The sequence below is a fragment of the Lepidochelys kempii genome, chromosome 3, assembly GCF_965140265.1.
Source record: "Lepidochelys kempii isolate rLepKem1 chromosome 3, rLepKem1.hap2, whole genome shotgun sequence".
NCBI lineage: Eukaryota > Metazoa > Chordata > Testudines > Cheloniidae > Lepidochelys > Lepidochelys kempii.
In genome coordinates, this window is record NC_133258.1 from 91,381,224 (window position 1) to 91,406,597 (window position 25,374).

The following is a 25,374-nucleotide window of genomic DNA, read 5'->3' on the forward strand; positions in this document are numbered from 1 at the left end:
GCTCTGCTGGCTGTGTAAGCAGTCAAAGGAGGCTGGGAGCTGAGAAACAGATGCAACCCCAGGCACCATCTGCAGATGGGGGAATGCCACAGCTACCCACTCCATGGCACCCACTCCATGGCCTGGCTCTATCTTCCTGCCTAGGATCTGACCAGAGGGTGGGGCCTGAGGGGGGCTAAGGGAGAGGAGGAGGTGTGTGTGTGGGGGGGTAGAACTGCCCCCAGGACTATCCCACTCTGGGTAAAGCACTGCAGTTTGGAAGGGCAACACCCTTGTACCCCCTCAACTCTGCCCATGGAAGCCATGGGGTGGGGAGTGCTGGGATTTGGGGCACCGGGTGTCAATGGCGGAGCTCCACAGCCCCCCTGAAAGGGCTCACACACCCACAAGGGTCCGTGGACCCCCGGTTGAGAACTGCTGCATTATAGTACTGTCAAGGTTCCTCCCCCACTCTGAACTCTAGGGTACAGATGTGGGGACCTGCATGAAAAACCTCCTAAGCTTATCTTTACCAGCTTAGGTCAAAACTTCCCCAAGGTACAAAATATTCCACCCGTTGTCCTTGGACTGGCCGCTACCACCACCAAACTAATACTGGTTACTGGGGAAGAGCTGTTTGGACCCGTCTTTCCCCACAAAATACTACCCAAAACCCTGCACCCCACTTCCTGGACAAGGTTTGGTAAAAAGCCTCACCAATTTGCCTAGGTGACTACAGACCCAGACCCTTGGATCTTAAGAACAATGAACAATCCTCCCAACACTTGCACCCCCCCTTTCCTGGGAAATGTTGGATAAAAAGCCTCACCAATTTGCATAGGTGACCACAGACCCAAACCCTTGGATCTGAGAACAATGAAAAAGCATTCAGTTTTCTTACAAGAAGACTTTTAATAAAAATAGAAGTAAATAGAAATAAAGAAATCCCCCCTGTAACATCAGGATGGTAGATACCTTACAGGGTAATTAGATTCAAAACATAGAGAACCCCTCTAGGCAAAACCTTAAGTTATAAAAAGATAGACAGAAATAGTTATTCTATTCAGCACAATTCTTTTCTCAGCCATTTAAAGAAATCATAATCTAACACATACCTAGCTAGATTACTTACTAAAAGTTCTAAGACTCCATTCCTGGTCTATCCTCGACAAAGACCAGCATATAGACAGACACAAAGACCCTTTGTTTCTCTCCCTCCTCCCAGCTTTTGAAAGTATCTTGTCTCCTCATTGGTCATTTTGGTCAGGTGCCAGCAAGGTTACCTTTAGCTTCTTAACCCTTTACAGGTGAGAGGAGCTTTTCCCTGGCCAGGAGGGATTTCAAAGGGGTTTACCCTTCCCTTTATATTTATGACAAGTACATTTTCACTCCAACCTTGAGTAATAAAATAAATCTGTATCACTGTTTAGTTGCAATTAGGCTGTTGATTAATCGCAGTTAACTCACGCAATTAACACAAAAAAATTAATCATGATTAATCTCAGTTTTAATCACACTGTTAAAAACAATAGAATACCAATTGAAATTTATTAAATATGTTGGATGTTTTTCTTCATTTTCAAATATATTGTATTCTGTGTTGTAATTGAAATCAGTGTATATTATTTTTGATTACAAATATTTGCACTGTAAAACTGATAAACAAAAGAAATAGTATTTTTTTCAATTCACCTCAGACTAGTACTGTAGTGCAATCTCTTTATTGTGAAAGTGTAACTTACAAATGTAGATTTTTTTACATAACTGCACTCAATAACAAAACAATGTAAAACTTCAGAGTCCACAAGTCTACTCAGTCCTACTTCTTGTTCAACCAATTGCTAAAACAAACTAGTTTGTTTAGATTCACAGGAGATACACAGGAGATTCACTATTGCCTCTTATTTACGTCACCAGAAAGTCAGAACAGGCATTTGCATGGCACTTTTGTAGCTGGCATTGCAAAGTGTTTACATGCTAATATGCTAAACATTCGTATGCCACTTCATGCTTTGGCCACCATTCCAGAGGACATTCTTCCATGGTGATGATGCTCATTAAAAAATAATGTGTTAATTAAATTTGTGACTGAACTCCTTGGGGGAGAATTTTATGTCCTCTCCTCTATTTTACCCACATTCTGCCATATATTTCATGTTCTAGCAGTGTTGGATGATGACCCAGCAACATGTTGTTCATTTTAAGAACACTTTCATTGCAGATTGCAAAATGCAAAGAAGGTACCATTGTGAGGTTTCTAAAGATAGCTGCAGCACTCGCCCCAGGGTTAGGAATCTGAAGTAGCTTCCAAAATCTGAGAGGGATGAGATATGGAGCATGCTTTCAGAAATCTTAAAAGAGCAACATGCCAATGCGGAAACTACGGAACCCAAACCACCAAAATAGAAAATCAACCTTCTGCTGGTGGCATCTGACTCAGATAATGAAAATGAACATGCATCAGTCTGCACTGCTTTGGACTGTTATTCAGCAGAACCCGTCATCAGCATGGACACATGTCCTCTGGAATGGTGGTTGAAGCATGAAGGGTCTTATGAATCTTTAGAGCATCTGGCACCATAGGCGCCGACTCCATGGGTGCTCCGGGGCTGGAGCCAGAAGCCAAGCCCCCCACCCTAGCTCACCTCCGCCTCCTCCCCTGAGGACACTGTCCCTGATTCTCCTCCCAGTGTTTACAGCCATGAAACAGCTGTTTCGTAGCATAACAAGCTGTGGGAGGAAGGGGGAGGAGCGGAAATGCAGTACGCTCAGGGGAGGAGGTGGGAAAGAGGCGGGGCTGGGGCGGGGATTTGGGGAAGGAGTTGAATAGGGGCAGGGAGGGGGCGGAGTTGGGGCAGGGACTTTGGGGAAGGGGTTGGAATGGGGGTGGGTCAGGGGTGGAGTCAGGCGGGGCCAGAGGTGGGGGGATGCGAGCACCCACCGGCGCCAGGAGAAGTTGGCGCCTATGTCTGGCACGTAAATATCTTTGGACGCTGATTATAACAGTGCCATGAGAACACCTGTTCTCACTTTCAGATGACATTGTAAACAAGAAGTGGGCAGCAGCATCTCCTGCAAATGTAAACAAACTTGTCTGAGAGATCGGCTGAACAAGAAGTAGGATTTAATGGAGTTGCGGGCTCTAAAATTTTACATTGTTTTATTTTTGAATGCAGGTTTTTTTATACATAATTCTACATTTGTGAATTCAACTTTCATGATAAAGGAATTGCACTATAGTACTTGTATTAGGTGAATTGCAAAATATTATTTCTTTTGTTTTTTACAGTGCAAATACTTGTAATCAAAAATAAATATAAAGTGAGCATTGTACACTTTGTATTCTGTGTTGTAATTGAAATTAATATATTTGAAAATGTAGAAAACATCCAAAATATTTTAAATAAATGGTATTCTATTATGGTTTAACAGTGAGATTAATCGCGCAATTAATTTTTTAAATTGCACAATATATAGTTTTAATTGCTTGACAGCCTTCATTGCAATCCTAATATTTAACTACTTTAATTATTGCACAAATAAGCAATGAAATCAGTAGTTTTTATTCTTATTAGTCAATAATGGCAAATATTTTGGTACATCTCCAACAGCCACACAGTTCAGTAATTGTCAAACACAAGTTTCAGAGTAACAGCCGTGTTAGTCTGTATTTGCAAAAAGAAAAGGAGTACTTGTGGCACCTTAGAGACTAACCAATTTATTTGAGCATGAGCTTTCGTGAGCTACAGCTCACTTCATCGGATGCATACTGTGGAAATTGCAGCAGACATTATATACACACAGAGATCATGAAACAATACCTCCTCCCACCCCACTGTCCTGCTGGTAATAGCTTATCTAAAGTGATCATCAAGTTGGGCCATTTCCAGCACAAATCCAGGTTTTCTCACCCTCTACCCACCCCCTCCACAAACTCACTCTCCTGCTGGTAACAGCCCATCCAAAGTGACAACTCTCTTCACAATGTGCATGATAATCGAGGTGGGACATGTCCAGCACAAATCCAGGTTCTCTCACCCCCTCACCCCCCTCCAAAAACCACACATACAAACTCACTATCCTGCTGGTAATAGCTCATCCAAAGTGACCACTCTCCCTACAATGTGCATGGTAATCAAGGTGGGACATGTCCAGCACAAATCCAGGCTCTCTCACCCCCCCCCCCACTTTTTTTTCCCAGGGACACACACACACACAAACTCACTCTCCTGCTGGCAATAGCTCATCCAAACTGACCACTCTCCAAGTTTAAATCCAAGTTTAACCAGAACGTCGGGGGGGGGGGGAGGAAAAAACAAGGGGAAATAGGCTACCTTGCATAATGACTTAGCCACTCCCAGTCTCTATTTAAGCCTAAATTAATAGTATCCAATTTGCAAATGAATTCCAATTCAGCAGTTTCTCGCTGGAGTCTGAATTTGAAGTTTTTTTGTTTTAAGATAGCGACCTTCATGTCTGTGATTGCGTGACCAGAGAGATTGAAGTGTCTGCTGCAATTTCCACAGTATGCATCCGATGAAGTGAGCTGTAGCTCACGAAAGCTCATGCTCAAATAAATTGGTTAGTCTCTAAGGTGCCACAAGTACTCCTTTTCTTTTTGTCAAACACAAATGATTTACAAAAGTAACTGTTTTGGCTACCAATATCTTAGAGAGTTCTAAAGTGATTTGTGTTAAGATGACATCTCTTTTAATAATGAGGTTTATGTGTGAGTATTTGGCTGTTGTAGCATTTAATGTATGCACACATGCACATCTTAGTTGTATACGCACACACATTATTTTAGCATTACTATGACCTGCATCCCATCAGGCACATGATATATTTGTCATCTACCAACAACAGAAGGAGAATCAGCAGGCAGGCAATTTTATGGTAACAGGTCTATGAGACATATGCTGACTCACAGATTGAAAAATCTGGCTTTAGGAAGTAAAATTGATCTTACTTTTTCTGTTCAACATATGATACAAGTCCATACTAAGGAAATATTAATATTCCACTCTGATGTCAAATACCACGAGGGATGTGCAACTACCAAGTCATTGTAAAATGCCATTTATAAAGTTATTTTATGTTTGCCTTTGTTTTATCTGAAAATTATTTTTATGTAATGGGACATTGAAAAGATGTTTTCACTTCTCAAGTTATTTTAACAAAATAAAAAATTAAAAAAGGAAATTCAAATACTGATTAAACAACATTTTCATTATTTGTCTCAGTTTTAATTTGAATGTTTGGGGAGGGGTAGTTGTGAGAGGACCAAATATGAGAAGGTTAGAAAAGGACTTGATGCTATTAGAAATAAATGGTTACTAACCTTCCGTAACTCTTGTTCTTCGAGATGTGTTGCACATGTCCATTCTACTCTAGTTGTGCGCGCATCCAGAGCATAGTTGGGGTGACTTGAGTGCACTCTGGTGCTGTGCATTCATAGCACTGCTATAAAGTGCCCAGTCAACCCTGCATCCCCTCAGCTCCTTTTTCTGGAAACTCTGTTGTTGAGGGGCAGGAGAGCAGGTCATGGAATGACCTGTGTAACACATCTTCAAGAACAACAGTTATGGAAGCTAGTAACCATTTTTTCTTCTTTGGCTGATTGCACATGTGCATTCCACTCTGGATGACTCCAAAGCACTTGAATAGATAGAGGGATCGGAATTCGTGGACACACTGGCTGCAGGACGCCTCTGAACAGAGATCTGCACTAGGAATCCTGCTGAGGATGCTTGCACCTTGTGGAATGAGCAGTCAGGATAGCTGGAGGTGGAACACCTGCTTCTCTGTAATAAATACAAATGCAAGAAGTGATCCAGGATTAAATTGTCTGTGAAGAGATTGGGAGACCCTTCATCCTGTCAGATACCGCTATGAACAGTTGGGTGGACTTTCAGAATGATTTAGTCCTTTCTGTGTAGAAAGCTAGGGCTCATCTAATGTCCAATGAGAGAAGGCACTGTTCCTCCCTATTTTCATGCAGCTTTGGGTAAAAGACAGGAAGGAAGATTGCCTGATTGCTATGAAATTGCAAAACCACTGTCAGGAGGAAACTGGGGTGACTATATGAATGAACCTTATCTTTAAGGAAGACTGTGTACGGAGGCTCTGATGTGATGGCATGGAGCTCCGAGACCCTTCTGACCAAAGAGATGGCCACTAAGACAATCACTTTCCAGGAGAGGTACAAGGAGCATGTTGCCAATAGTTCAAATGGAGGTTCCATGAGCTTTGATAAGACCAAGTTCAGGTCCTAGGGAAGAAGAGGCTCTCTTACTTGAGGATATATTTTTTCTAGACCCTTCAGCAATCGGACAGACATGTCATTGAAGACATGGGGTGGTTATCACCCGGGGTGGAAGTCTGAGATTGCTACAAGGTGAACCTTGATAGAGCAGATAGCTAAGCCTTACTGCTTCAGGTGTAACAGATAGTCAAGATTTTTTTGTAAGGATGACTGTGTGGTTGAGACCCTGTGTTGGGATGCCCAGACAGAAAACCTCTTCCACTTTGAAAGGTAAGTAGCCCTGTAGAGGGCTTCCTACTACCTAGTAGGACCTGACAAACCTGCTCCGAGAAAGCCTGCTATCTGGGATTTAGCCATGGAGCTTCCAGGCTGTTAGCTGAAGACAGTTCAGGTCTGGGTGGAACAGCCAACCATGGTCCTGAGAGATCAGGTCCAAGTGTAATGAAAGCAAGATTGGAGTTGCAAGTGAGAGGCCTACTAGCAGAGTGACAAACCAGTGTTGATGGGGTCATGCTGGGGCTATTAGAACAAAATGGTCCCTGTCCAGTTTGATCTTTAGCAGCACTCTGTGCATGAGTGGAATAGGGGGGAAAGCGTAGTAAAGGTGTTCCATTCACGGTAGCAGAAAGGCATCCATGATAGACTCTGGACTGTGGCCTCACAGGGAGCAGAACTGATGTCACTTTCTGTTTTACTGGATTGCAAATAGGTCTATCTGGGGAGTCCCTCACTGCTGGAAAATGCTCCTCACCACATTCGGGTGAAGGGACCACTTGTGCTGCTGAGGTGATCTGCCAGCTCGTATTGTGCTCCTGGGAGGTAAAAGGCCTCAAAGTTGATCTAGTAGGCTATGCAAAACTCCCATAGCTGCATCGCTTCTTGACAAAGGAGGGAAGAGTGAACTCCTTCTTGCCTGTTGAGATAGAACATGGCTGCAGTGTTGTCTGTGAGAACAAACAAGTTCTTGCCTGTAATGTGGGGCAAGAAGGCTTGACAGGCCAGGCAAACTGCTCTCAGTTCCCTGACACTGATGTGAAGTGAAAGTTCTGCCTGAGACTAAAGTCCTTGAGTTCTGAAGGGCCCCAGGTAAGCTCCCCATTGATGCATCTGAGACTAGGGGTCATTGTCAATTGAGGGAGTATAAAAGGAATGCCCACACAGACAGTGCGTGTATCCAACCACCAATTGAAGGAGATGAGGATGTGAGGAGGTACTGTAAGTACAGTGCCCAGATGGTGGCGGCTTAGTGAGTACACTGAGGCCAGCCATGTCTGGAGGGACCTGAGGTGCAGTTTTGCAAGTTGTACCACGTAAGTGCATGAGGCCATGTGCCCTTAAAGTCTGATGCAATTTCGGGCTGTTGTGATGGGATGACATTTAAAGGTGTATTATCAGGGATGTGACTGACTGGAAATGCCCCTGTAGGAGGAAGGCCTAGGGACGAGTTGGACATTGGATGCTACCTGAGGCGCTAAGAGCACACAGCACCAGAGGGTCCTCGAGCCACCCCGACAGGTACAACTGAGGGAAACATTTCTGGTGACTGCACTCAGGGTGTGCACACACCTAGAGTGGAATGCACATGTGCAATTACTCAAAGAAGAACAAAAACACAAGCTTCTCACTTAAGTACCAGCAGTGTCAGTCCTTTGTACACCCCCAGCAAGCACCATGGCTGCAGCCAACTTCACCAGATACAATCCAAAAACCTGGGGACACAAGCTAGCCAACATTTCATTCCTCCCTAGAAAAGGAGTGAAAAGCAGCACTCAGCACTGTTTCTGAGCCAAATCTAGTGTAAATGCTCTCTAGGTAACCTCTTCCATTTCCATATTTCCCCTCTTCAAAGTTCCAGTGCTGCCAAATAGTTTAGGGTTATTTCCAAATCTAACAAGTAGTGGTGGCTGGAGAATATTTTTAAATGGAAACCAAAACCAGCGGTTAGATCCAAACATTTTTTTCTTTAGAGACTAAAACTAAGTGAAATAATTCTGTTGAGTCTTTTTCTTTAAAAAAAGGGGGGATATTTAAGAAGAAAAACCTTTTAGTTAAGAGATTTAAGGATGCATGGTGAAGTTCTCAGAAGTCAGGAAATACATACCCTTTTTGAGAGTCTACATTATCATTACACATTGTCATAAATATAAAGGGAAGGGTAACCACCTTTCTGTATACAGTGCTATAAAATCCCTCCTGGCCAGAGGCAAAACCCTTTCACCTGTAAAGGGTTAAGAAGCTAAGATAACCTCGCTGGCACCTGACCCAAAATGATCAGTGAGGGGACAAGATACTTTCAAATCTGGGGGGTGGCGGGGGGAGAACAAAGGGTTTGTCTGTCTGTGTGATGCTTTTGCTGGAAACAGATCAGGAATGCAGCCTTACAACTCCTGTTAAGTTAGTAAGTAATCTAGCTAGAAATGCGTTAGATTTCCTTTTGTTTAATGGCTGGTTAAATAAGCTGTGCTGGATGGAATGGATATTCCTGTTTGTGTGTCTTTTTGTAACTTAAGGTTTTGCCTAGAGGGATTCTCTATGTTTTGAATCTGATTACCCTGTAAGGTATTTACCATCCTTGATTTTACAGAGGTGATTCTTTTACCTTTTCTTTAATTAAAATTCTTCTTTTAAGAACCTGATTGATTTTTCATTGTTCTTAAGATCCAAGGGTTTGGGTCTGTGTTCACCTGTACAAATTGGTGAGGATTCTTATCAAACCTTCCCCAGGAAAGAGGGTGTAGGGCTTGGGGGGATATTTTGGGGGAAGACGTTTCCAAGTGGGCTCTTTCACTGTTCTTTGTTTAAAACGCTTGGTGGTGACAGCATACGGTTCAAGAACAAGGCAAAGTTTGTACCTTGGGGAAGTTTTTAACTTAAGCTGGTAAGAATAAGCTTAGGGGGTCTTTCATGCAGGTCCCCACATTTGTACCCTAGAGTTCAGAGTGGGGAAGGAACCTTGACACACATTAACATACTATTTAAATAATACAACTTCTTCCAAAACCTTAGATATACACATGTAACATCTTTCAGTATTATGTACTACTTTTTGTACAAGACAGAGTTCATGAAAGTCATTTACATCAAAAGCTCACAACATATTAGAGAGGAAGGATAGAGAAAGAATACCAGCAAAAATTTGCTTTCAAATATAGATATGCAAATATGCAACTTAGTTTCATGGTTCACTACCTCATACCCTGAATTGCACCTAGGAAAACTGCACTCCCTGCTCAGCTCTTGTGTCCAGTCAGGGTTCCAGCTCACAGGTGAGTCTCCCAGCTCTCAGCCCCAGAGAGAAAGCTACCTCTCATCCAGGTCTCTTCTCTGGCCATCTCCTTTGCTCCTTCCTTTATGAAGACCCAGCCCCTCCCTTGCTGGGTTTGATCTCCAGTTAGGCCCAACACCCTTCAAAAGCAGCCTGATAGGTTAATTGGCCTCTTACACCACTTTAATCTTTTTGTCACCACTGTGGGGGATATATACCCTGTCATACATGGATTTTGACAACTTTATTTAAATACATACTTTGAAACAATAGAATTTAGATAAAAAGCCTAAGATATATTGGACCATTAAGAAAATGAAATTAGTGTAAGTGTAGAAAAATGAAATACAAAATGCTAAACATGTATTTAAGATTACAGAAAAAGTATAATTGTGTTGTATTATTTGTGAAATGGTATGTGTTCATATGTTTAAAGATGTATTCCGTAGGGCAAGGACATAAAGGGGTGCTTTTTGTTTAGATAAATTATAGAAAATGGAGACTGAGAGATCTTTTAATATAATCTAGATTATTCCTTGCAAATGCAGAAGATTGTGCTGTACAGTTTGTGTAATTTCTATGTCCAGTTTTCTTGCAAACCATTAAAACCATAGAGCTTCCACCTCTTTCCTATGGAAACTATTCCTATAGCATTTTTTAAAAATGTACTTTGTTACATGTCAATCTCATGTGTTTTTCTATATCAGAACAATTCGCAAGACTACAAGCAAACACTGGTTATCAATCTTTTTTCACATATACAGCATAACAATGGAAGTTTCAAGGAATGTTTATGCAAATGAGAGTTTGACCACCATCCCTCTTCCCAAGCATACCCAGAGAGCAATAGTAAAGTGGAATCAGCTGTGAAAACTGCTAAGCAACTGTTACACAAGGTGTTTCTTCTCATTCAGACCCCTTGCTAGCATTTTTGGCACACAGCAATATGGGGCACATGGGATCATCACAGCAGTGCCAAAACACTCTAGCACAGGCACTTTGATGGGACAAAGGACCAAAACCCTGCTACCAGTGAGGGGAGACCTGTTGCAGCCAGAAGGATGGAGACACTGCTGAGAGAAGATTGCCAACAAACAAAGATAGTAGACACTAGAGTACAATGGAAGAGACTTCACAGAGAGATAGTTTACTAGACTCAGAGACAGGAGACAGGGGTAGATCACTGGGACCAAAAGCACTGCTGTATTCACATCCTATATCTTATTGTAATAATCTTTGTATGAAATATGCCTTGTGAGGGATCATTTGAAAACTAATGATTTACTGGTCAATAATATCATGGTAAAATGTATGTAGCAATGTTATATGTAAAGTTACAAATTCCCCTGTATGATGTTATTAGAACATGTAACCAGACAGGCCTTCTTGTTGAACAGGTCTATCGTAAACAAAGGAATACAAGTTTATATCAATTTACATATAAGTAGTAAACAGGATCCTCAAAATAGCAAGAGAATGAATGGCAGGAAACAGAATAATTTGCATTTTACCAAACAGAAGAGGTAGAAGATAGAATATGGAACCTCCTTCCCCAGATTCCATGCCACCTTCCTCACTGTTTGGATAAACTTTACTTTGAGGGTTAACCTTCAGAAGAATCCACTTCAGAGGCTCACTGGACTATAAAAGAAAGGACCAGAAAACCCTCAGTTCTCTCTTCCACCTAACAAGACAAAAGCACCAGAACCTTTGGGCCTCTGGGAGAAGTCTGACCGAGGAGAGGGTCACTCACCGTCCTGCTGGAAAACTGTGGGTGTGAACGGCCATCTTAAACAAAGCGTTGAATCAGCACTTGCTAGATTAAGTTTTAGATGCATGTTTTCACTTTTATTTTCTGGTAACCATTTCTACCTATCTCATATGCTTCAATTCACTTAAAATCTTGTTTTATTTTTAATCTAAATCAATCCAGTGCTGTGTTTAAACTGCACTGTTTGGTAACTCCACATAAAGTAACAAACTGTTGAATATTGACTCCTTAAAGAGGCAATGAACCTCAATCTCTGAACTGTCCAGGAGAGGGCTGGACATTGCAGAACACGAGTTTTTGGGAAAATCCAAGACTGGGGGTCTGTTGGGGTCACCCTACAAATAGTAACCCAGACTGGTAAAAGTCAGAGTGAGGCTGTAGACAGGCTGCTGAGGTGAGAGCTACTGAACCAGGGCCATCTAGCACACAGACACTCATGGTATGACTGGTAGCCTGGTTGTGAGCAGCGCAGGTTGGGAGCTACATCAGCAAAGCATTGTGGGGAGCCCAAGGTTATGGGGCATGCAGTAACACAACCCCTCACTAATCTGAATTGCACCTCAAAATATGACAGTGGTATAGTCAAAGCAGGATTTATATAAAGCTTGTCATTTTATCTGAGATTATGCTTTAAGCACTGGTGTAACAGTTTTAAGTGATTCTTACATACGAAGGCTGCAAACAGTCAAAAGAAAGGTTTGTTGTTTTCTGTTTGCTTATTTAGGGTGAGAGACAGAAGCCGGGGCAAAAGAAGCAAAGAAACATATGACAAATGCACTGGAAAACAGATTAATTGTGTTCAGATTGCTGCATATTTTATGCTGCCAAAAAGCCAAATGAGTAAAAAAAAAACTGCCTCATGGATTACGGCAAAACACGTGGAGGGCAGGCAGTGTATTAGGACCCATCTGAGGTCCCAGAGTCTACAGCAGGAATCAGCAACCTTTGGCACACGGCCCGTCAGGGAAATCTGCTGGTGGTCCAGGATGGTTTGTTTACCTGCAGTGTCCGCTGCTTTGGCCAATCGCAGCATTCACTGGCTGCGGTTCGCCGTTCCAGGCCAATGGAGTCTGTGGGAAGTGGCGGCCAGCACATCCCTCAGCCTTCACTGCTTCCCGCAGCCCCCATTGGCCTGGGGTGGCGAACCGCGGCCAGTGGGAGCTGTTGTTGCGGTTCAAATACAAGACAGCACAGAGCTTTTAACAAGCAAGCGAGCTGGTCTGCCAACCGACTTCTGCCTGTCAGCATTCCACCTTCCCCTTTATTTTTTCTCTCCCCCCGCGCATTACATTCTCCAACAGATAAAAGGAATACACTGGCTTTGTTTAACATTCTTATTTACCAGTTTCTATCTACTGCATTCCTTGCTCTCGGGCCTTGAGCCCAGTCCTAGGAGGCTTCCCACGGTTCATGTCATCTGGGCCAGATTCCAAGGTTCATGCCCTTGAGAAGAGCTGTGTGTGCACAACTCCTATACAGCACTCCGGGTGTGCCCTGAATGTTGCCAAGTGCATGAACCTTGTATGAATCCTACATCCCCTCCTTTTTTGTTTATTTGTGCTCGGCCATCTCATGGTAGCCATCAATTTGTTTTTGCAAGCCAATTAACTCCCGGACAGACAAGGTCATAACTCGTGGAGCCTGCCAGGGCGGTTCTCGACAAAGCCTTAACAAAAAGGAAATACATTGCACACAGCAACAGCAAAAAATGAGCTTAAGAAGGTAAAGTGTAATTGGCCGGGCCCTAATTAGCCATGCTAGAGTACTGGGAAGAGAGGTTCGCGTAAGCAGCGAGCATCATCTCATTCCCAGTTTCCTCAGGGTGATGACATCCTGGAATAAGGCACGTACCTAACAATTCTTCAGCTGCTACAAAATCAGATAAACAAAAGTGGGTAACATTTGCTATTGAAGCCAATCTTTCCCATAGGTTATATGTCATTCGGGCCCGTAACGGAGAAAGCGCTCCCGAGCCAACCCCTACAGGAAATAGCAGGCACAAAAGCATACAGTCAATACAGAATTAGCAGTAATTTGGGCGAGAATTGCCACAAACAAAGTCTCAGAAGTCTCTGGCTGTTGGTTTGCTGCCAGTCTTCGTTGAGCCGCGGCGACCAATGCTTTTACTGCTCCCCATGTCACGGGCTGGCTTGGGACGCTACGCCTCTTCTGTTTCCGTCCCGCCATTGTCGACCCGGGAGGCACCGCGTTCTCCTCCAAGGTCAGCTGAGATGTTTCAGTGCCGGTCGCACACATCGGGCCGGAACCCACAACGGTCCTGCAGGGAGAGACACAGCAGCATAGCCCCGACCCCAAGTGATTAGAGGTACTGGTCCCAGCCATTGCGGATCAGGCAGCTGACGGTAATAGACACGCGGTCTTTCAAGTAACTCGGATTTGTGAAAATGCCGATCCGCGGGGGTCTGCTGATCTGCGTTCAGCATTAAATTATTTAAAATAAACAAAAGGATACGCAATTGTTGCTGAATGTCTCCTAAGGTTCAGAGATGCAGCTCCCCTTGTTTTAATTGTTTGTCAAGCAAGGTTTTTAGCCTGCAATTTGCACGTTCAACAATAGCTTGGCTTGTGGAATTATAAGGGATCCCGTGTTTGAGACAGACGTCCCATTGGGCACAAAAGATGGAGAGGGCTGTGGAGTAATAGGCTGGGGCATTATCTGTTTTTATCTGGCTCGGGTGACCCATAACAGCAAAACAGGCTAGCAAATGGTGAATAACTTTGGGAGTGGCTTCCCCACGCTGTGGGGTCGCCCAGAGGAATCCTGAATAGGTATAAATGGAAACATGTAAAAATGAATAGGGGCAGAACTGTGGCAAGTGAGTGACATCCATTTGCCACAGCTGATTCACTGCGGTACCTCTGGGGTTAATGGCATAAGAAAAGGTAGGGGCAGCAGCGGCACAGTGGGGGCAGGAACGAACAATAGAACGTGCATGATCAGCAGGAATGTGAAACTGTCGGGCCAAAACAGAGGCAGACTGATGAAAAAAGGCATGGCTTTCAATGGGGTCAGAAAAAAGGGAATTTACCTGACCACGTAACGCGCGATCAGCGCGCACATTGCCTTCAGTAAATAGCCCAGGCAGAGGGGTATGACTGCGAATATGAGCAACAAAATAAGGGAAATTATGAGTGGTGATGAGATACTGTAAGGACAAAAACAGGCAAAGAAGGTCCGCATTGACCTGAGGGGTAATAAGGGCAAGGGGTAAATGATCAATTACCTGATAAACATAATGTGTGTCCACGATCAAATTAAAGGGACAATCAGCAAAAAGTTGAAAGGCCAAAATAACAGCAGCTAGTTCCAAGGACTAATAAAGCTCTCCAAGCGCTGTGCATGCAAATATTGTTGTACAAGTGAATGAAGCGCTTTCAGCTTTTCTAGGGGGAGGGGCCACTGGTCAATTCATACGGGCTCTAAGGATTGCCATACCAATGGTAATGCGGATGGCAAGGTGGGTGAGGGAGGATTTTGGGCCATTATATATTAATATCGAGGGTGGTGTCCAGCTTTACAAGTAAGTCACGGCCCCAAATATTGACGTGGACAGGGAGTACAAAAGAGCGGATTGTAGCAAGGGCACGGCCTCCTGGTTTAGAGACCGTGACCCAAGACAAACTTTGGCGCCCGGGTTTACTACCCCCGATCCCCCACAACTCTTTAGAAGGAACTGTTGGCCAACCAACCGGCCACTCCGGATCGTGAATCACCGTAACGTCAGCTCCAGTGTCCACCAGCCCTGTGAAAGGAACATTATTTAAGAGAAGTGTTAACTGAGGTTTCGAGGGGGGGGACCGACATTGTTAGAGGAACAAGTGGAGAGGACGTGTTGTGAGACGGCAACTGAGACAGCGTCGATCCAAAGCCGTTCCCGCCCCTGGCTCGATCCTATGCGGCTGGCACCTGATAGGGGACTAAAATCAATTGCGCAATTGACCGTCCACGCGGGAGCGACTGCGGAAGATGGGTCCATACCTGAACCTTAATAACGCCGGTGTAATCGGCGTCAATGACCCCTGGGATGACAAAAAAAACCTGTTTCCCAACGTGTGAGCGAGGGAGAACCAGACCCACAAATCCGTCAGGGAGAGGTCCCGTCACCTGAGTAGATATGGCGCAAACCTCCCCCGGCAACTGAAAATCACCGTCCTCCTGCATAATCAAATCAAGCCCTGCACTTCCAGCAGTCGCCGCCCTCATGGAGTCTACGGATTTTAAAGCAGAGGAACAGTTGTCTGAGTGGGAAACACCCCCGTTTGGCCCTGGGTTTGGGGGAACCCATCGTGCCGTTTCCCGACCTGCTACGACACTGATTAGCCCAGTGATAGCCCTTCCGACACTTGGGGCACTTCTTTGAGGGGCGGGCGGGTGCCGTCGATGAGCGGCACTCCCGCTGAAAGTGACCCTCCTTACCACAGCGGTAACAACGCTTCCCCTCCTTCCCGCTTTTCCGCAGGGTGGCGGCCAGAACTCCAGACTTATGGGCTTGGGTTCCGATGTTTTGGCACGCCCGCAGCATGTCTGACAGCTCTAGAATTCCAGAGGCTTGTGCTGCCTGGAGAGCACGGCGGCAATCCTCGTTCGCATTTTCAACTGCCATTTTTAACAGGATCTCCTGAGCTGCTGCAGGGCAATCCACCTGTTGGAGGATAGCCTCCTGCAATCTGTTGGTAAAATCCATAAAGGACTCTGATGCACCCTGACAGATACTGGCAAAGCTTTTGGTAGGCTTGCCTGAATCCGGGACCTTCCGGAAAGCATGCTGGGTGCAGGTGGAAATAATGGGGAAGACGGCCTGAGGGAGTTGAGACTGCATCTCAACGGTAGCAAACTGGCCCTCCCCTGCCAAATGCTCATAAATGATACCTTGCTCTCTATATACCTGGGCTTGGCATTCCGCCGTCTGCCGATACTCACTAAGCCAAATAACATACTGACTGGGCATCAGCATCATGCGCAACAGCGCCTTCCAATCTTCAGGGATCAGGGTGTACCCAGTACCTAGCCCTTCAATGAGACCACTTACATACGTGCTAGTGAGGCCGAACTCGCGAATCGCTTTCTTTACGTCTCTGATCACCGAGTAAGGCAAACTGACCCAGTTTGCAACCTGGTTGCCCTGGCCATCATCCTGCCAGGTCACCGGACAAACTGAGACCAGATCAGCCAGCTCCTCTGCTGTAATATCTGAGCGAGTCTTTGCTGCGTGAACCATTTGTTGCACCAGCGAAAGCCCCTGAGCAGATGCGGACGACCCCCCAGGGGGCCCTGGAACATGGGGCCCCACAGGGGGATGGTGATCACACACTGGCTCCGGTGGGGAAGGCCAGGGAGGCGGTGGTAATAGAGGCACTGGGGGCGAAGCAGGGGGAGGGATGGTTGCAGGAGCGGATGGGGGTGGCGGGATCGGCAGCCCCTCTGTTGGCGCGGGAGAGGGCCTTTCCGAGGTGACACGCTATGTCGCATTGCCAGGAGGGGGGATGGCTGCAAGAGCGGACGGGAGTGGCAAGAGCACCAGCCTCGCAAGGGAGGGCCTGTCCGAGGCGACACGCTGTATCACGTCGCGGCAGAGGTGCCAGGCATGTAGAGCCTGCACGGGCGCCTGAGGCTCTTTGTGCAATGTCTGGCCCAACCGCTCCCAGTCTGCTAGCTTAAGGGTTCCAGCTTCAGGGTACCACAGGCATTGGGCACTCACCTCCTGTAGCAGGAGAGTGAGTTCTCGAGCCGGGCAGTCATGCTGAGCCTTACGCAGCAAATACTGTAGCTCATTGCGGTGTTGCACTTGCAAAGCAGAGAGGGAGCTTCCCATACTTACCACAATGAAAAATACTCACCGGGATCCACGAAGCGGATGAGTGACGTGTCTGAAACCCTTGCCGGGCGAGGTGAGTGCTGAGGACCCCACGTTTGGGCGCCAGTTGTTGCGGTTCAAATACAAGACAGCACAGAGCTTTTAGCAAGCAAGCGAGCTGGTCTGCCAATGGACTGGACCTGTCAGGTTTCCACCCTCTCCTTTTTTCTTTCTCTCTCCCCGCGCATTACATTCTCCAACAGATAAAAGGAATACACTGGCTTTGTTTAACATTCTTATTTACCAGTTTCTATCTACTGCATTCCTTGCTCTCGGGCCTTGAGCCCAGTCCTGGGAGGCTTCCCACAGTTCATGTCATCTGGGCCAGATTCCAAGGTTCATGCCCTTGAGAAGAGCTGTGTGTGCACAGCTCCTATACAACACTCTGGGTGTGCCCTGAATATTGCCAAGCGCATGAACCTTGTATGAATCCTACAAGCTGTGATCAGCCGAACCTCTGGATGCTGCAGGTAAACAAATTGTCCCGGCTTGCCAGCGGATTTCCCTGATGGGCCATGTGCCAAAGGTTGCCAATCCTTGGTCTACAGCATCAGGAGGAAACAGATCATCTAGCTTAAAAGTGGGCCCAGAATAGATGTAGAGGGTAATGAGGATCTTAGGGAAAATGGTAACATGACAAATGGGAGTGAGGATATGGAGGTAGATATTACCATATCTGAGGTGGAAGCGAAACTCGAACAGCTTAATGGGACTAAATTGGGGGGCCCAGATAATCTTCATCCACGAATATTAAAGGAATTGGCACATGAAATTGCAAGATCATTAGCAAGAATTTTTAATGAATCTGTAAACTCAGGGGTTGTACCATATGACTGGAGAATTGCTAACATAGTTCCTATTTTTAAGAAAGCGAAAAAAAGTGATCCGGGTAACTACAGGCCTGTTAGTTTGACATCTGCAGTATGCAAGGTCTTGGAAAAAAATTTGAAGGAGAAAGTAGTTAAGGACATTGAGGTCAATGGTAAATGGGACAAAATACAACATGGTTTTACAAAAGGTAGATCGTGCCAAACCAACCTGATCTCCTTCTTTGAGAAAGTAACAGATTTTTAGAGAAAGGAAATGCAGTGGATCTAATTTACCTAGATTTCAGTAAAGCGTTTGATACCGTGCCACATGGGGAATTATTAGTTAAATTGGAAAAGGTGGGGATCAATATGAAAATTGAAAGGCGGATAAGGAATTGGTTAAAGGGGAGACTACAGCGGGTCATACTGAAAGGTGAACTGTCAGGCTGGAGGGAGGTTACCAGTGGAGTTCCTCAGGGATCGGTTTTGGGACCAATCTTATTTAATCTTTTTATTACTGACCTCGGCACAAAAAGTGAGTGTGCGCTAATAAAGTTTGCAGATGATACAAAGCTGGGAGGTACTGCCAATTTAGAGAAGGACCAGGCTATCATATAGGAGGATCTGGATGACCTTGTAAATTGGACTAATAGTAATAGGATGAAATTTAATAGTGAGAAGTGTAAGGTCATGCATTTAGGGATTAATAACAAGAATTTTAGTTATAAACTGGGGATGCATCAATTAGAAGTAACGGAGAAGGAGAAGGGCCTTGGAGTATTGGTTGACCACAGGATGACTATAAGCTGCCAATGTGATATGGCCGTGAAAAAAGCTAATGCGGTCTTTGGATGCATCAGGCGAGGTATTTCCAGTAGGGATAAGGAGGTGTTAGTACTGTTATACAAGGCACTGGTGAGACCTCATCTGGAATACTGTGTGCAGTTCTGGTCTCCCATGTTTAAGAAGGATGAATTCAAACTGGAACAGGTACAGAGAAGGGCTTCTAGGATGATCCGAGGAATGGAAAACGTGTCTTATGAAAGGAGACTCAAGGAGCTTGGTTTGTTTAGCCTAACAAAAATAAAGTCGATAAGTTCATGGAGGAGATGGTATGATGGGATAACATGATTTTGGCATTAATTGATCTTTAACTATTCATGGTAAATAGGCCCAATGGCCTGTGATGGGATGTTAGATGGGGTGGGATCTGAGTTACTACAGAGAATTCTTTCCTGGGTATCTGGCTGGTGAATCTTGCCCACATGCTCAGGGTTCAGCTGGTCGCCATATTTGGGGTTGGGAAGGAATTTTCCTCCAGGGCAGATTGGAAGAGGCTCTGGGGGGTTTTCGCCTTCCTCTGTAGCATGGGGCATGGGTCACTTGCTGGAGGATTCTCTGCACCTTGAAGTCTTTAAACCATGATTTGAGGACTTCTGCAGCTCAGACATAGGTGAGAGGTTTATTGCAGGAGTGGGTGGGTGAGATTCTGTGGCCTGCATTGTGCAGGAGGTCAGACTAGATGATCATAATGGTCCCTTCTGACCTTAATATCTATGAGTCTATGAGTCTATGAATGGGTATCACAGATAGTATATGGGCAGTCTGACCTCATGGTCAGAACAGGAGTCAGGCCAGGTCTGATACCAGAAGGTCAGAGTCTAAGACAGATGAGAGGGAAAACTGAAAGTCAGATGTCAGGAGGCAAGCAGGATCAGGTTACCAGGAGTTATGGTTGCCAACTTTGGTTGGACAAATTCCTGGAGATTTCATCACATGGCATGCTCTTTAATTAAATATTAATCTTTTATTTCTGGAGACTCCAGGACAAGCCTAGAGGGTTGGCAACCCAACCAGGAAATCATCAGTAGGAGCAGGTATAATAGAGGAAGCAGTGCCATGCAGGAAGTTCCCATTACCATGGGCAACTTCCTCTTCCTGTGCTTGGGTTAAATAGAGGCTGGGGACCAATGAGGACCCCCAGGGTTCCAACAAGCAGATCCCAGGACTGGAGTCCTCTGCGAGAGTTCAGCAGCTATTCCAGCAGCAGGTGGCAGTCCCAGCTGCCTACCTCTTAAGAGCTTGTGGACTAGGATTTGAGACCCACGGTCCCTGAAAATGGAAAGAGAACAAAAAGAAACATCAATATGAAATCAAGATGTGGGAACTACAGATGAACAATCCCCAAGCAATAATCAATCCTACCCAAGGGCCCTGCTCCACAGCTGGGATAAATTGTGCCCTGCATATAAAGAAGCAGACTGTATTGAATACCTTACCACTTTTGAAAGGCTATATGAAGTTTCAGAGGACAAGGAAGTCCCCATAATGACTGCAAAACTCTCTGGTAAAGCTTTACATGTATTTAATGAAATGCCAATTGGAGAGGCTTTAAAATATCCTTAATATAAAAGAGCTGTATTACAAAGGTTTCAAATTACCCCTGAAGTGTATAGAATAAAATGTATTGTGTATACCTCTGAAGTTTATAGAATAAAATTCATTCTTAGAATGAATGACAAGACAAGTCATATGGAATATGTATATAGATTGTATGATTTGATGAGAAAATGGGCCAAGGGACAGAGAATTTTGACCAGTTGTTTGATCTCTTTGCCCAGGAACAGATCCTGAGCACACGTTCTGAGGAAATCAGACAAGCAATCTCAGATAAACCCCTGGATGCTATGCAAAAAGCTGCTGATCTAGCCAATGGATATACGCAAGCTAAAGCATCCAGTTGCTGCAAGCCACTGAGGGAGGGGCAGAAGCCCAGTATAAAGGGAGGACTCCATTCTCCCCCAGAAGGACAGGGCCCTTTCAGCTTCTGATTCATATGGTGGTGAGAGGAAGAGGAGCTCAAGCCCTCTCAGAGGGGAAGGGTTCCCCCAGATCCTGGCATACATACAGAAGGAGAGAATATGAGGTTGACAGCCACATCCCCTAATCCCCCCTCATTTCCTCTCCCATCTCCTCTCCTCGTTCCTCTAGTCCTTTTGCTGGTGGAGCTTATGTTGTTAGGGGATGCAGTTTAACTATACTGGCAAAACACCTCCTTTTGCTGGTATATGCTGCGTCTCCACAAGGAGGCTTTGCTGGTTTCTGATTTGTTTAAATTAACAAATACATATAGTGATTAGAATTAGGTTTAGCATCACTTTGGTTTTAAAAACATAGATCCATCCTCTACAGAACCTAAATAAAACAATTAAGAGGAATTGAGTGACTTATGTCCTGAATTAGATTAACAAGTGAGGAAAGATGGGCCAGGTGGGATGTACAGAACTTTTACCAAAACAGTATGAATACCTACTGGGATTCAAATCCTATAATGTCTCAGTTCTTCTCTATTGCTTTACCTTTTATGTTTGTGCCCGCCCTTTTAATACTTATATAAGATTACCAACAAATCCGTTTATCTTTATATTAAAAGCCCCAATATTTTGCTCTCCGACAACAACATGTAATAAAAATATATAATTTATATCACAGATTATTGTAAGGTATCTTATAAATACAGAAATATTTTACAACTTTCTATTCTATTATGCCTGGGGAAAACATGCTGTTGTCTTTTTAGTTAATATTTAGATTTAGAAACATCTAGTTTTCCTTTACAGATTTATTTGCACATATTCTGAAACACCTCTCTCTCTCTTTTTTTTTTACACTTTAGCTTTTCTCAGACTGTTAGATGTAGTTCTTTATCATTTCTAGGGGTGATGTGACTCATCAGTCATTAATTTAGGGTTCTGGGCCACATACAACATTTTACTGGATTTCTTTAAATTTAAAGTTGTGTGAAATTCCTGAGTTTTTAATACTTGCTTTTAGAATAACAACAACATCCATGTAATGTAGTTTACCCTAAATTACTGGTGTGTACTCTCAATCTTAACTCCATTTTAACCTAGTTTTTGTCTGGGAATATTTGTATGTGCAGTTGGGGTCCAACCCAGCTTAGAAGAAGCCTTGCTAAACCAAATACATTCTTAAGTTATTTTTAAAAATGCTAAGCACATCAACCCAGTGAATACCCTCTGGAGGAGTATTACATCCAAGGAGCCACACTGCTCTGCGCTCTGGCCCCTAGCACTTTGAAGGCAATATTTAGACATGCATGGAAAAGGTCATTGCTGCTATAGCACAGAACATGGGAAGAAGAGGAAAGACAAAAGATTTGTGACCACGATAGGCTGTAAAAAAAAAAAAATCATGTCTGAACTTTCATCAGCACTCACTATGAAGGTTTGACAACCGGTAGAATATGTACTCAGTCGCCTGAGGTAACCTGAGATCCGTAACCAGCAGCATCTTGAAAACTGTAAAATAGGACATCAGATGAGTCCAGAGCAGTGATGAAAGCATAAGCTAAATGACTAAAAACATGTCTTAAAGCAGTCTTCTTGTGCTGCACAATGAGTGAAACAAACCTAGTCATAGCTAAGGTTAAGATTCTGTCACGGGTATTTTTAGTAAAAGTAAGGGACAGTTCGTGGACAATAAACAAAAATGCATGGAATCCTGCGACCTGCCACTGACTTTTACTAAAAATACCTTGGTGGGGACAGGACACAAAGACAGCGCTGCCAGCGCTTGCAGCAGCTCCAGCCCTGCCAGTGCTCCTATGGCAGGGGCTGACTACCGCTGCCCCAGCCCAAGAGGGACTGAACCAGCCCCAGGCGCTGCTCCAGAGGCCACAGACAGCCCCAGAGCTGACAACTGCTCTAGCTCTAACCCAGAAGTCAGAGAGGTCCTGGAAAGTCATGGAATCCATGACCTCTATGACTCTGTGGCAGAATCATAGCTCTTTACTCCACAGTTCAGCTAAAATGGACACACATTCATAAAATTGTCATTCCTGAAGTTCTGAGATTTGTGGTATGTAAAGTACCACAGACATATACAGCCCTCCCACACGAATGAAGGGATGCATTGCAACTATCACCCCTTTCCTTTCCTTTCAAGGACTCTTAGGCACGGGTGTCCAAATAGAGAAAAAAATATCTGAATGACAGCAGGGAGGATTGTGTATGCATAGTAATTTGAAAAGATTTATTTCACTGCCTGCTAGGACTTTTGTGTCTATGAGTTACCTTCACTTATACTATGCTCAGCAATAGATTATTTTAATCAAATAATTTAAATTAAAAAGGAAATCCCCCTTTACTGATCAAGGAAGCACAGTGGACAACAAACAAATATGAAGTAATGAACAGCAATAGAGCCTAAATACAAATATTTGAGTAGCAATGTCTTTACTCCACTTGTGGGTAAAGAGAGCTTTTGAATCTCTGCAATGTTAGCACAGAAATTGAGCAGGTATAGGTTATATGAGAAGGACTACTAGGTGTGGGGGGGACAGAGCACTCCATCACTCCCCAATCCACTTCAAATGCTATGTCCCAGCTCTTTCCCCCCTTAAGTAATCTTTAAGGCAGCTGGTCAACAATTTTTGAATACAATCTTTTTTTCTTCAGATAATGCCAATTCGTCCAAGCCAAACCTTTTAGTAGGAAAGGGTTGGATACATTTTTCGGCTTCAAAAGAATTAAAAGAAAAGTTTAGAAATGGTTGAAATACTTTGTACTGACATTTTCAAAACAAAAAATTCTAGTTTTCCTGTTCAAAATGGTTTTTATTTGAACATTTAAGCTAATGATTGCACCAAAAATTTTAAAATATAAAACGGTCAAAATCAAAATGAAAAGTTTCAATTGACTTGAAATTATTTTTTTTCCTGAGATTTTTACTTTCATCTCAATTTGGGACAGGACAATTTTTCAGTATTATGAAATTTTCATGCAACAGGAAAAGTATTTTCCACTCCATTCTAATCTTTACATTATTCAGGGTGCAGGGCAGGTTGCTTCTGGGATGTACAATGTCAGGGTAACTAGAGACTGGACTCCTACATACAAAGATACCAAGGAGAAGTCAGCAGCATGCAAGTTCTGTTGATACCTCCTGCTTCCTGATACCTAATAACACAACACACTCACTACTGCAGTGTATAAATAGATGTATTCTTTCCCTCCCATTTGTCACACCACTGATAACAGAAAACTGGGACTCTTGCTAACCTGTAACCTCCCCTCCCCAGCCACCATGCTGTAAATGTAATGGAAACACTGGCAGTCATTAGTGGCCACAATGACCAAGACTTTGTCAATAGTCTACCAAATGAGCCCACCTGAAAACAATTTGTTTTCCTGCTTTCATTGGAATTAGCACAAAAGTCAGAGCACTTAAATACTTGCTTCTCTTGTTCCTGTAAGTGCCATTTGTTTGTGGAAATACAACTGGCAGTGGCAGCTTCCTTCCACCTATTCCAACTGAACTTTTGTAATAGGACAGTTCAGCCACAAATCCACAGACCCTAGCTATTTAGGCTTTTTAGCAGAGCACCACACAGTTACTAAACAACCATGGGATGCAAAAACAGGGATCACAGTTGGGATACACAAAAGTTGTTTTTCACAATTCGCTTTGTTGTTGCAATCATGGGTGCAGGCAGACATGTGCTACAGAGTACAATTCTTAAGTTCCTGGAGGCATTTCCTATGAAGACTAGCAGATTTTCATTATTTTTCACTCATCCTTTTCAGTAACCCACTACTAGACATCTATAGCTAATTGTACCTGCAGTATTATACAACGACCTTGAAAGACTAAGTTTTCTGTGGGTATAGGTGGCAGAATAATAGATCAAATATCCCATGTACATGTTTCAGTTTCTAGTTCCTCACCTGTGACTGTAATATAAAGCCGTCCGCACTTAACCTTCCACCTTCCTCTGTAAGAAGACACATATGCCAAAGTAAGAAGATCCTGCAAGGCTGCAAATAGATGTATCATTATTAATGAATGTACAATTCTAGCTCCTTCATGCCATGGGAGGAGGAATGTCTCATAGGAATTGTAAAACTACCCTGAAGGCAGAATTGTTGATTTCAAGTATTTCCAAGTTCAGAATGTCAAAGTGATGCATTGCAAATTAATTTGAGGTTCTTGGACATGCAAATAAATACCTTTGCATTCAATGGCCTCATTCCATTTCCAGGCCTGGCTACTTGACAGTCTTAACACTCTAATTTTTCTCTTAATGGTACATTTATTTGAGCCCCGAGTTAGCTATTATGTGTCATTATCTTGGCCAGTTGTTGGTTCACAGATAACCATAAGAGACAAGAAGAGGTGCCAGATTCTTCATTGCCCTGCACCACATACAGCCATTACACCAAGATATAGTGAAAACAAAATGGATGTAAAACTATCACAGAATAACTTACCTCCACTTTGCACATATTTTGCACCAGCATAAAATGACTACACAAGGTGCACGGAGGCAATGGAAAATTTGTCCTGAGGCCTGTAGCCACGGCTAGGGGTATATCTGATCCCCTGCT

At 43.9% G+C, this 25,374-nt stretch overlaps 1 protein-coding gene across 1 annotated transcript; it reads right to left on the minus strand.

Annotated features, from left to right (window-relative positions):
* Positions 1 to 12,381: 12,381 nt before the first annotated feature.
* LOC140908786 (endogenous retrovirus group K member 9 Gag polyprotein-like) lies at positions 12,382 to 16,520 on the minus strand. The gene is made up of 2 exons (XM_073336659.1): positions 15,719 to 16,520; positions 12,382 to 13,558 (listed from the first exon to the last, which is right to left on the minus strand). The coding sequence occupies exons 1-2, from the start codon at positions 16,518 to 16,520 to the stop codon at positions 13,503 to 13,505; spliced, it is 858 nt and encodes a 285-aa protein (XP_073192760.1). The 3' UTR covers positions 12,382 to 13,502.
* Positions 16,521 to 25,374: the final 8,854 nt, after the last annotated feature.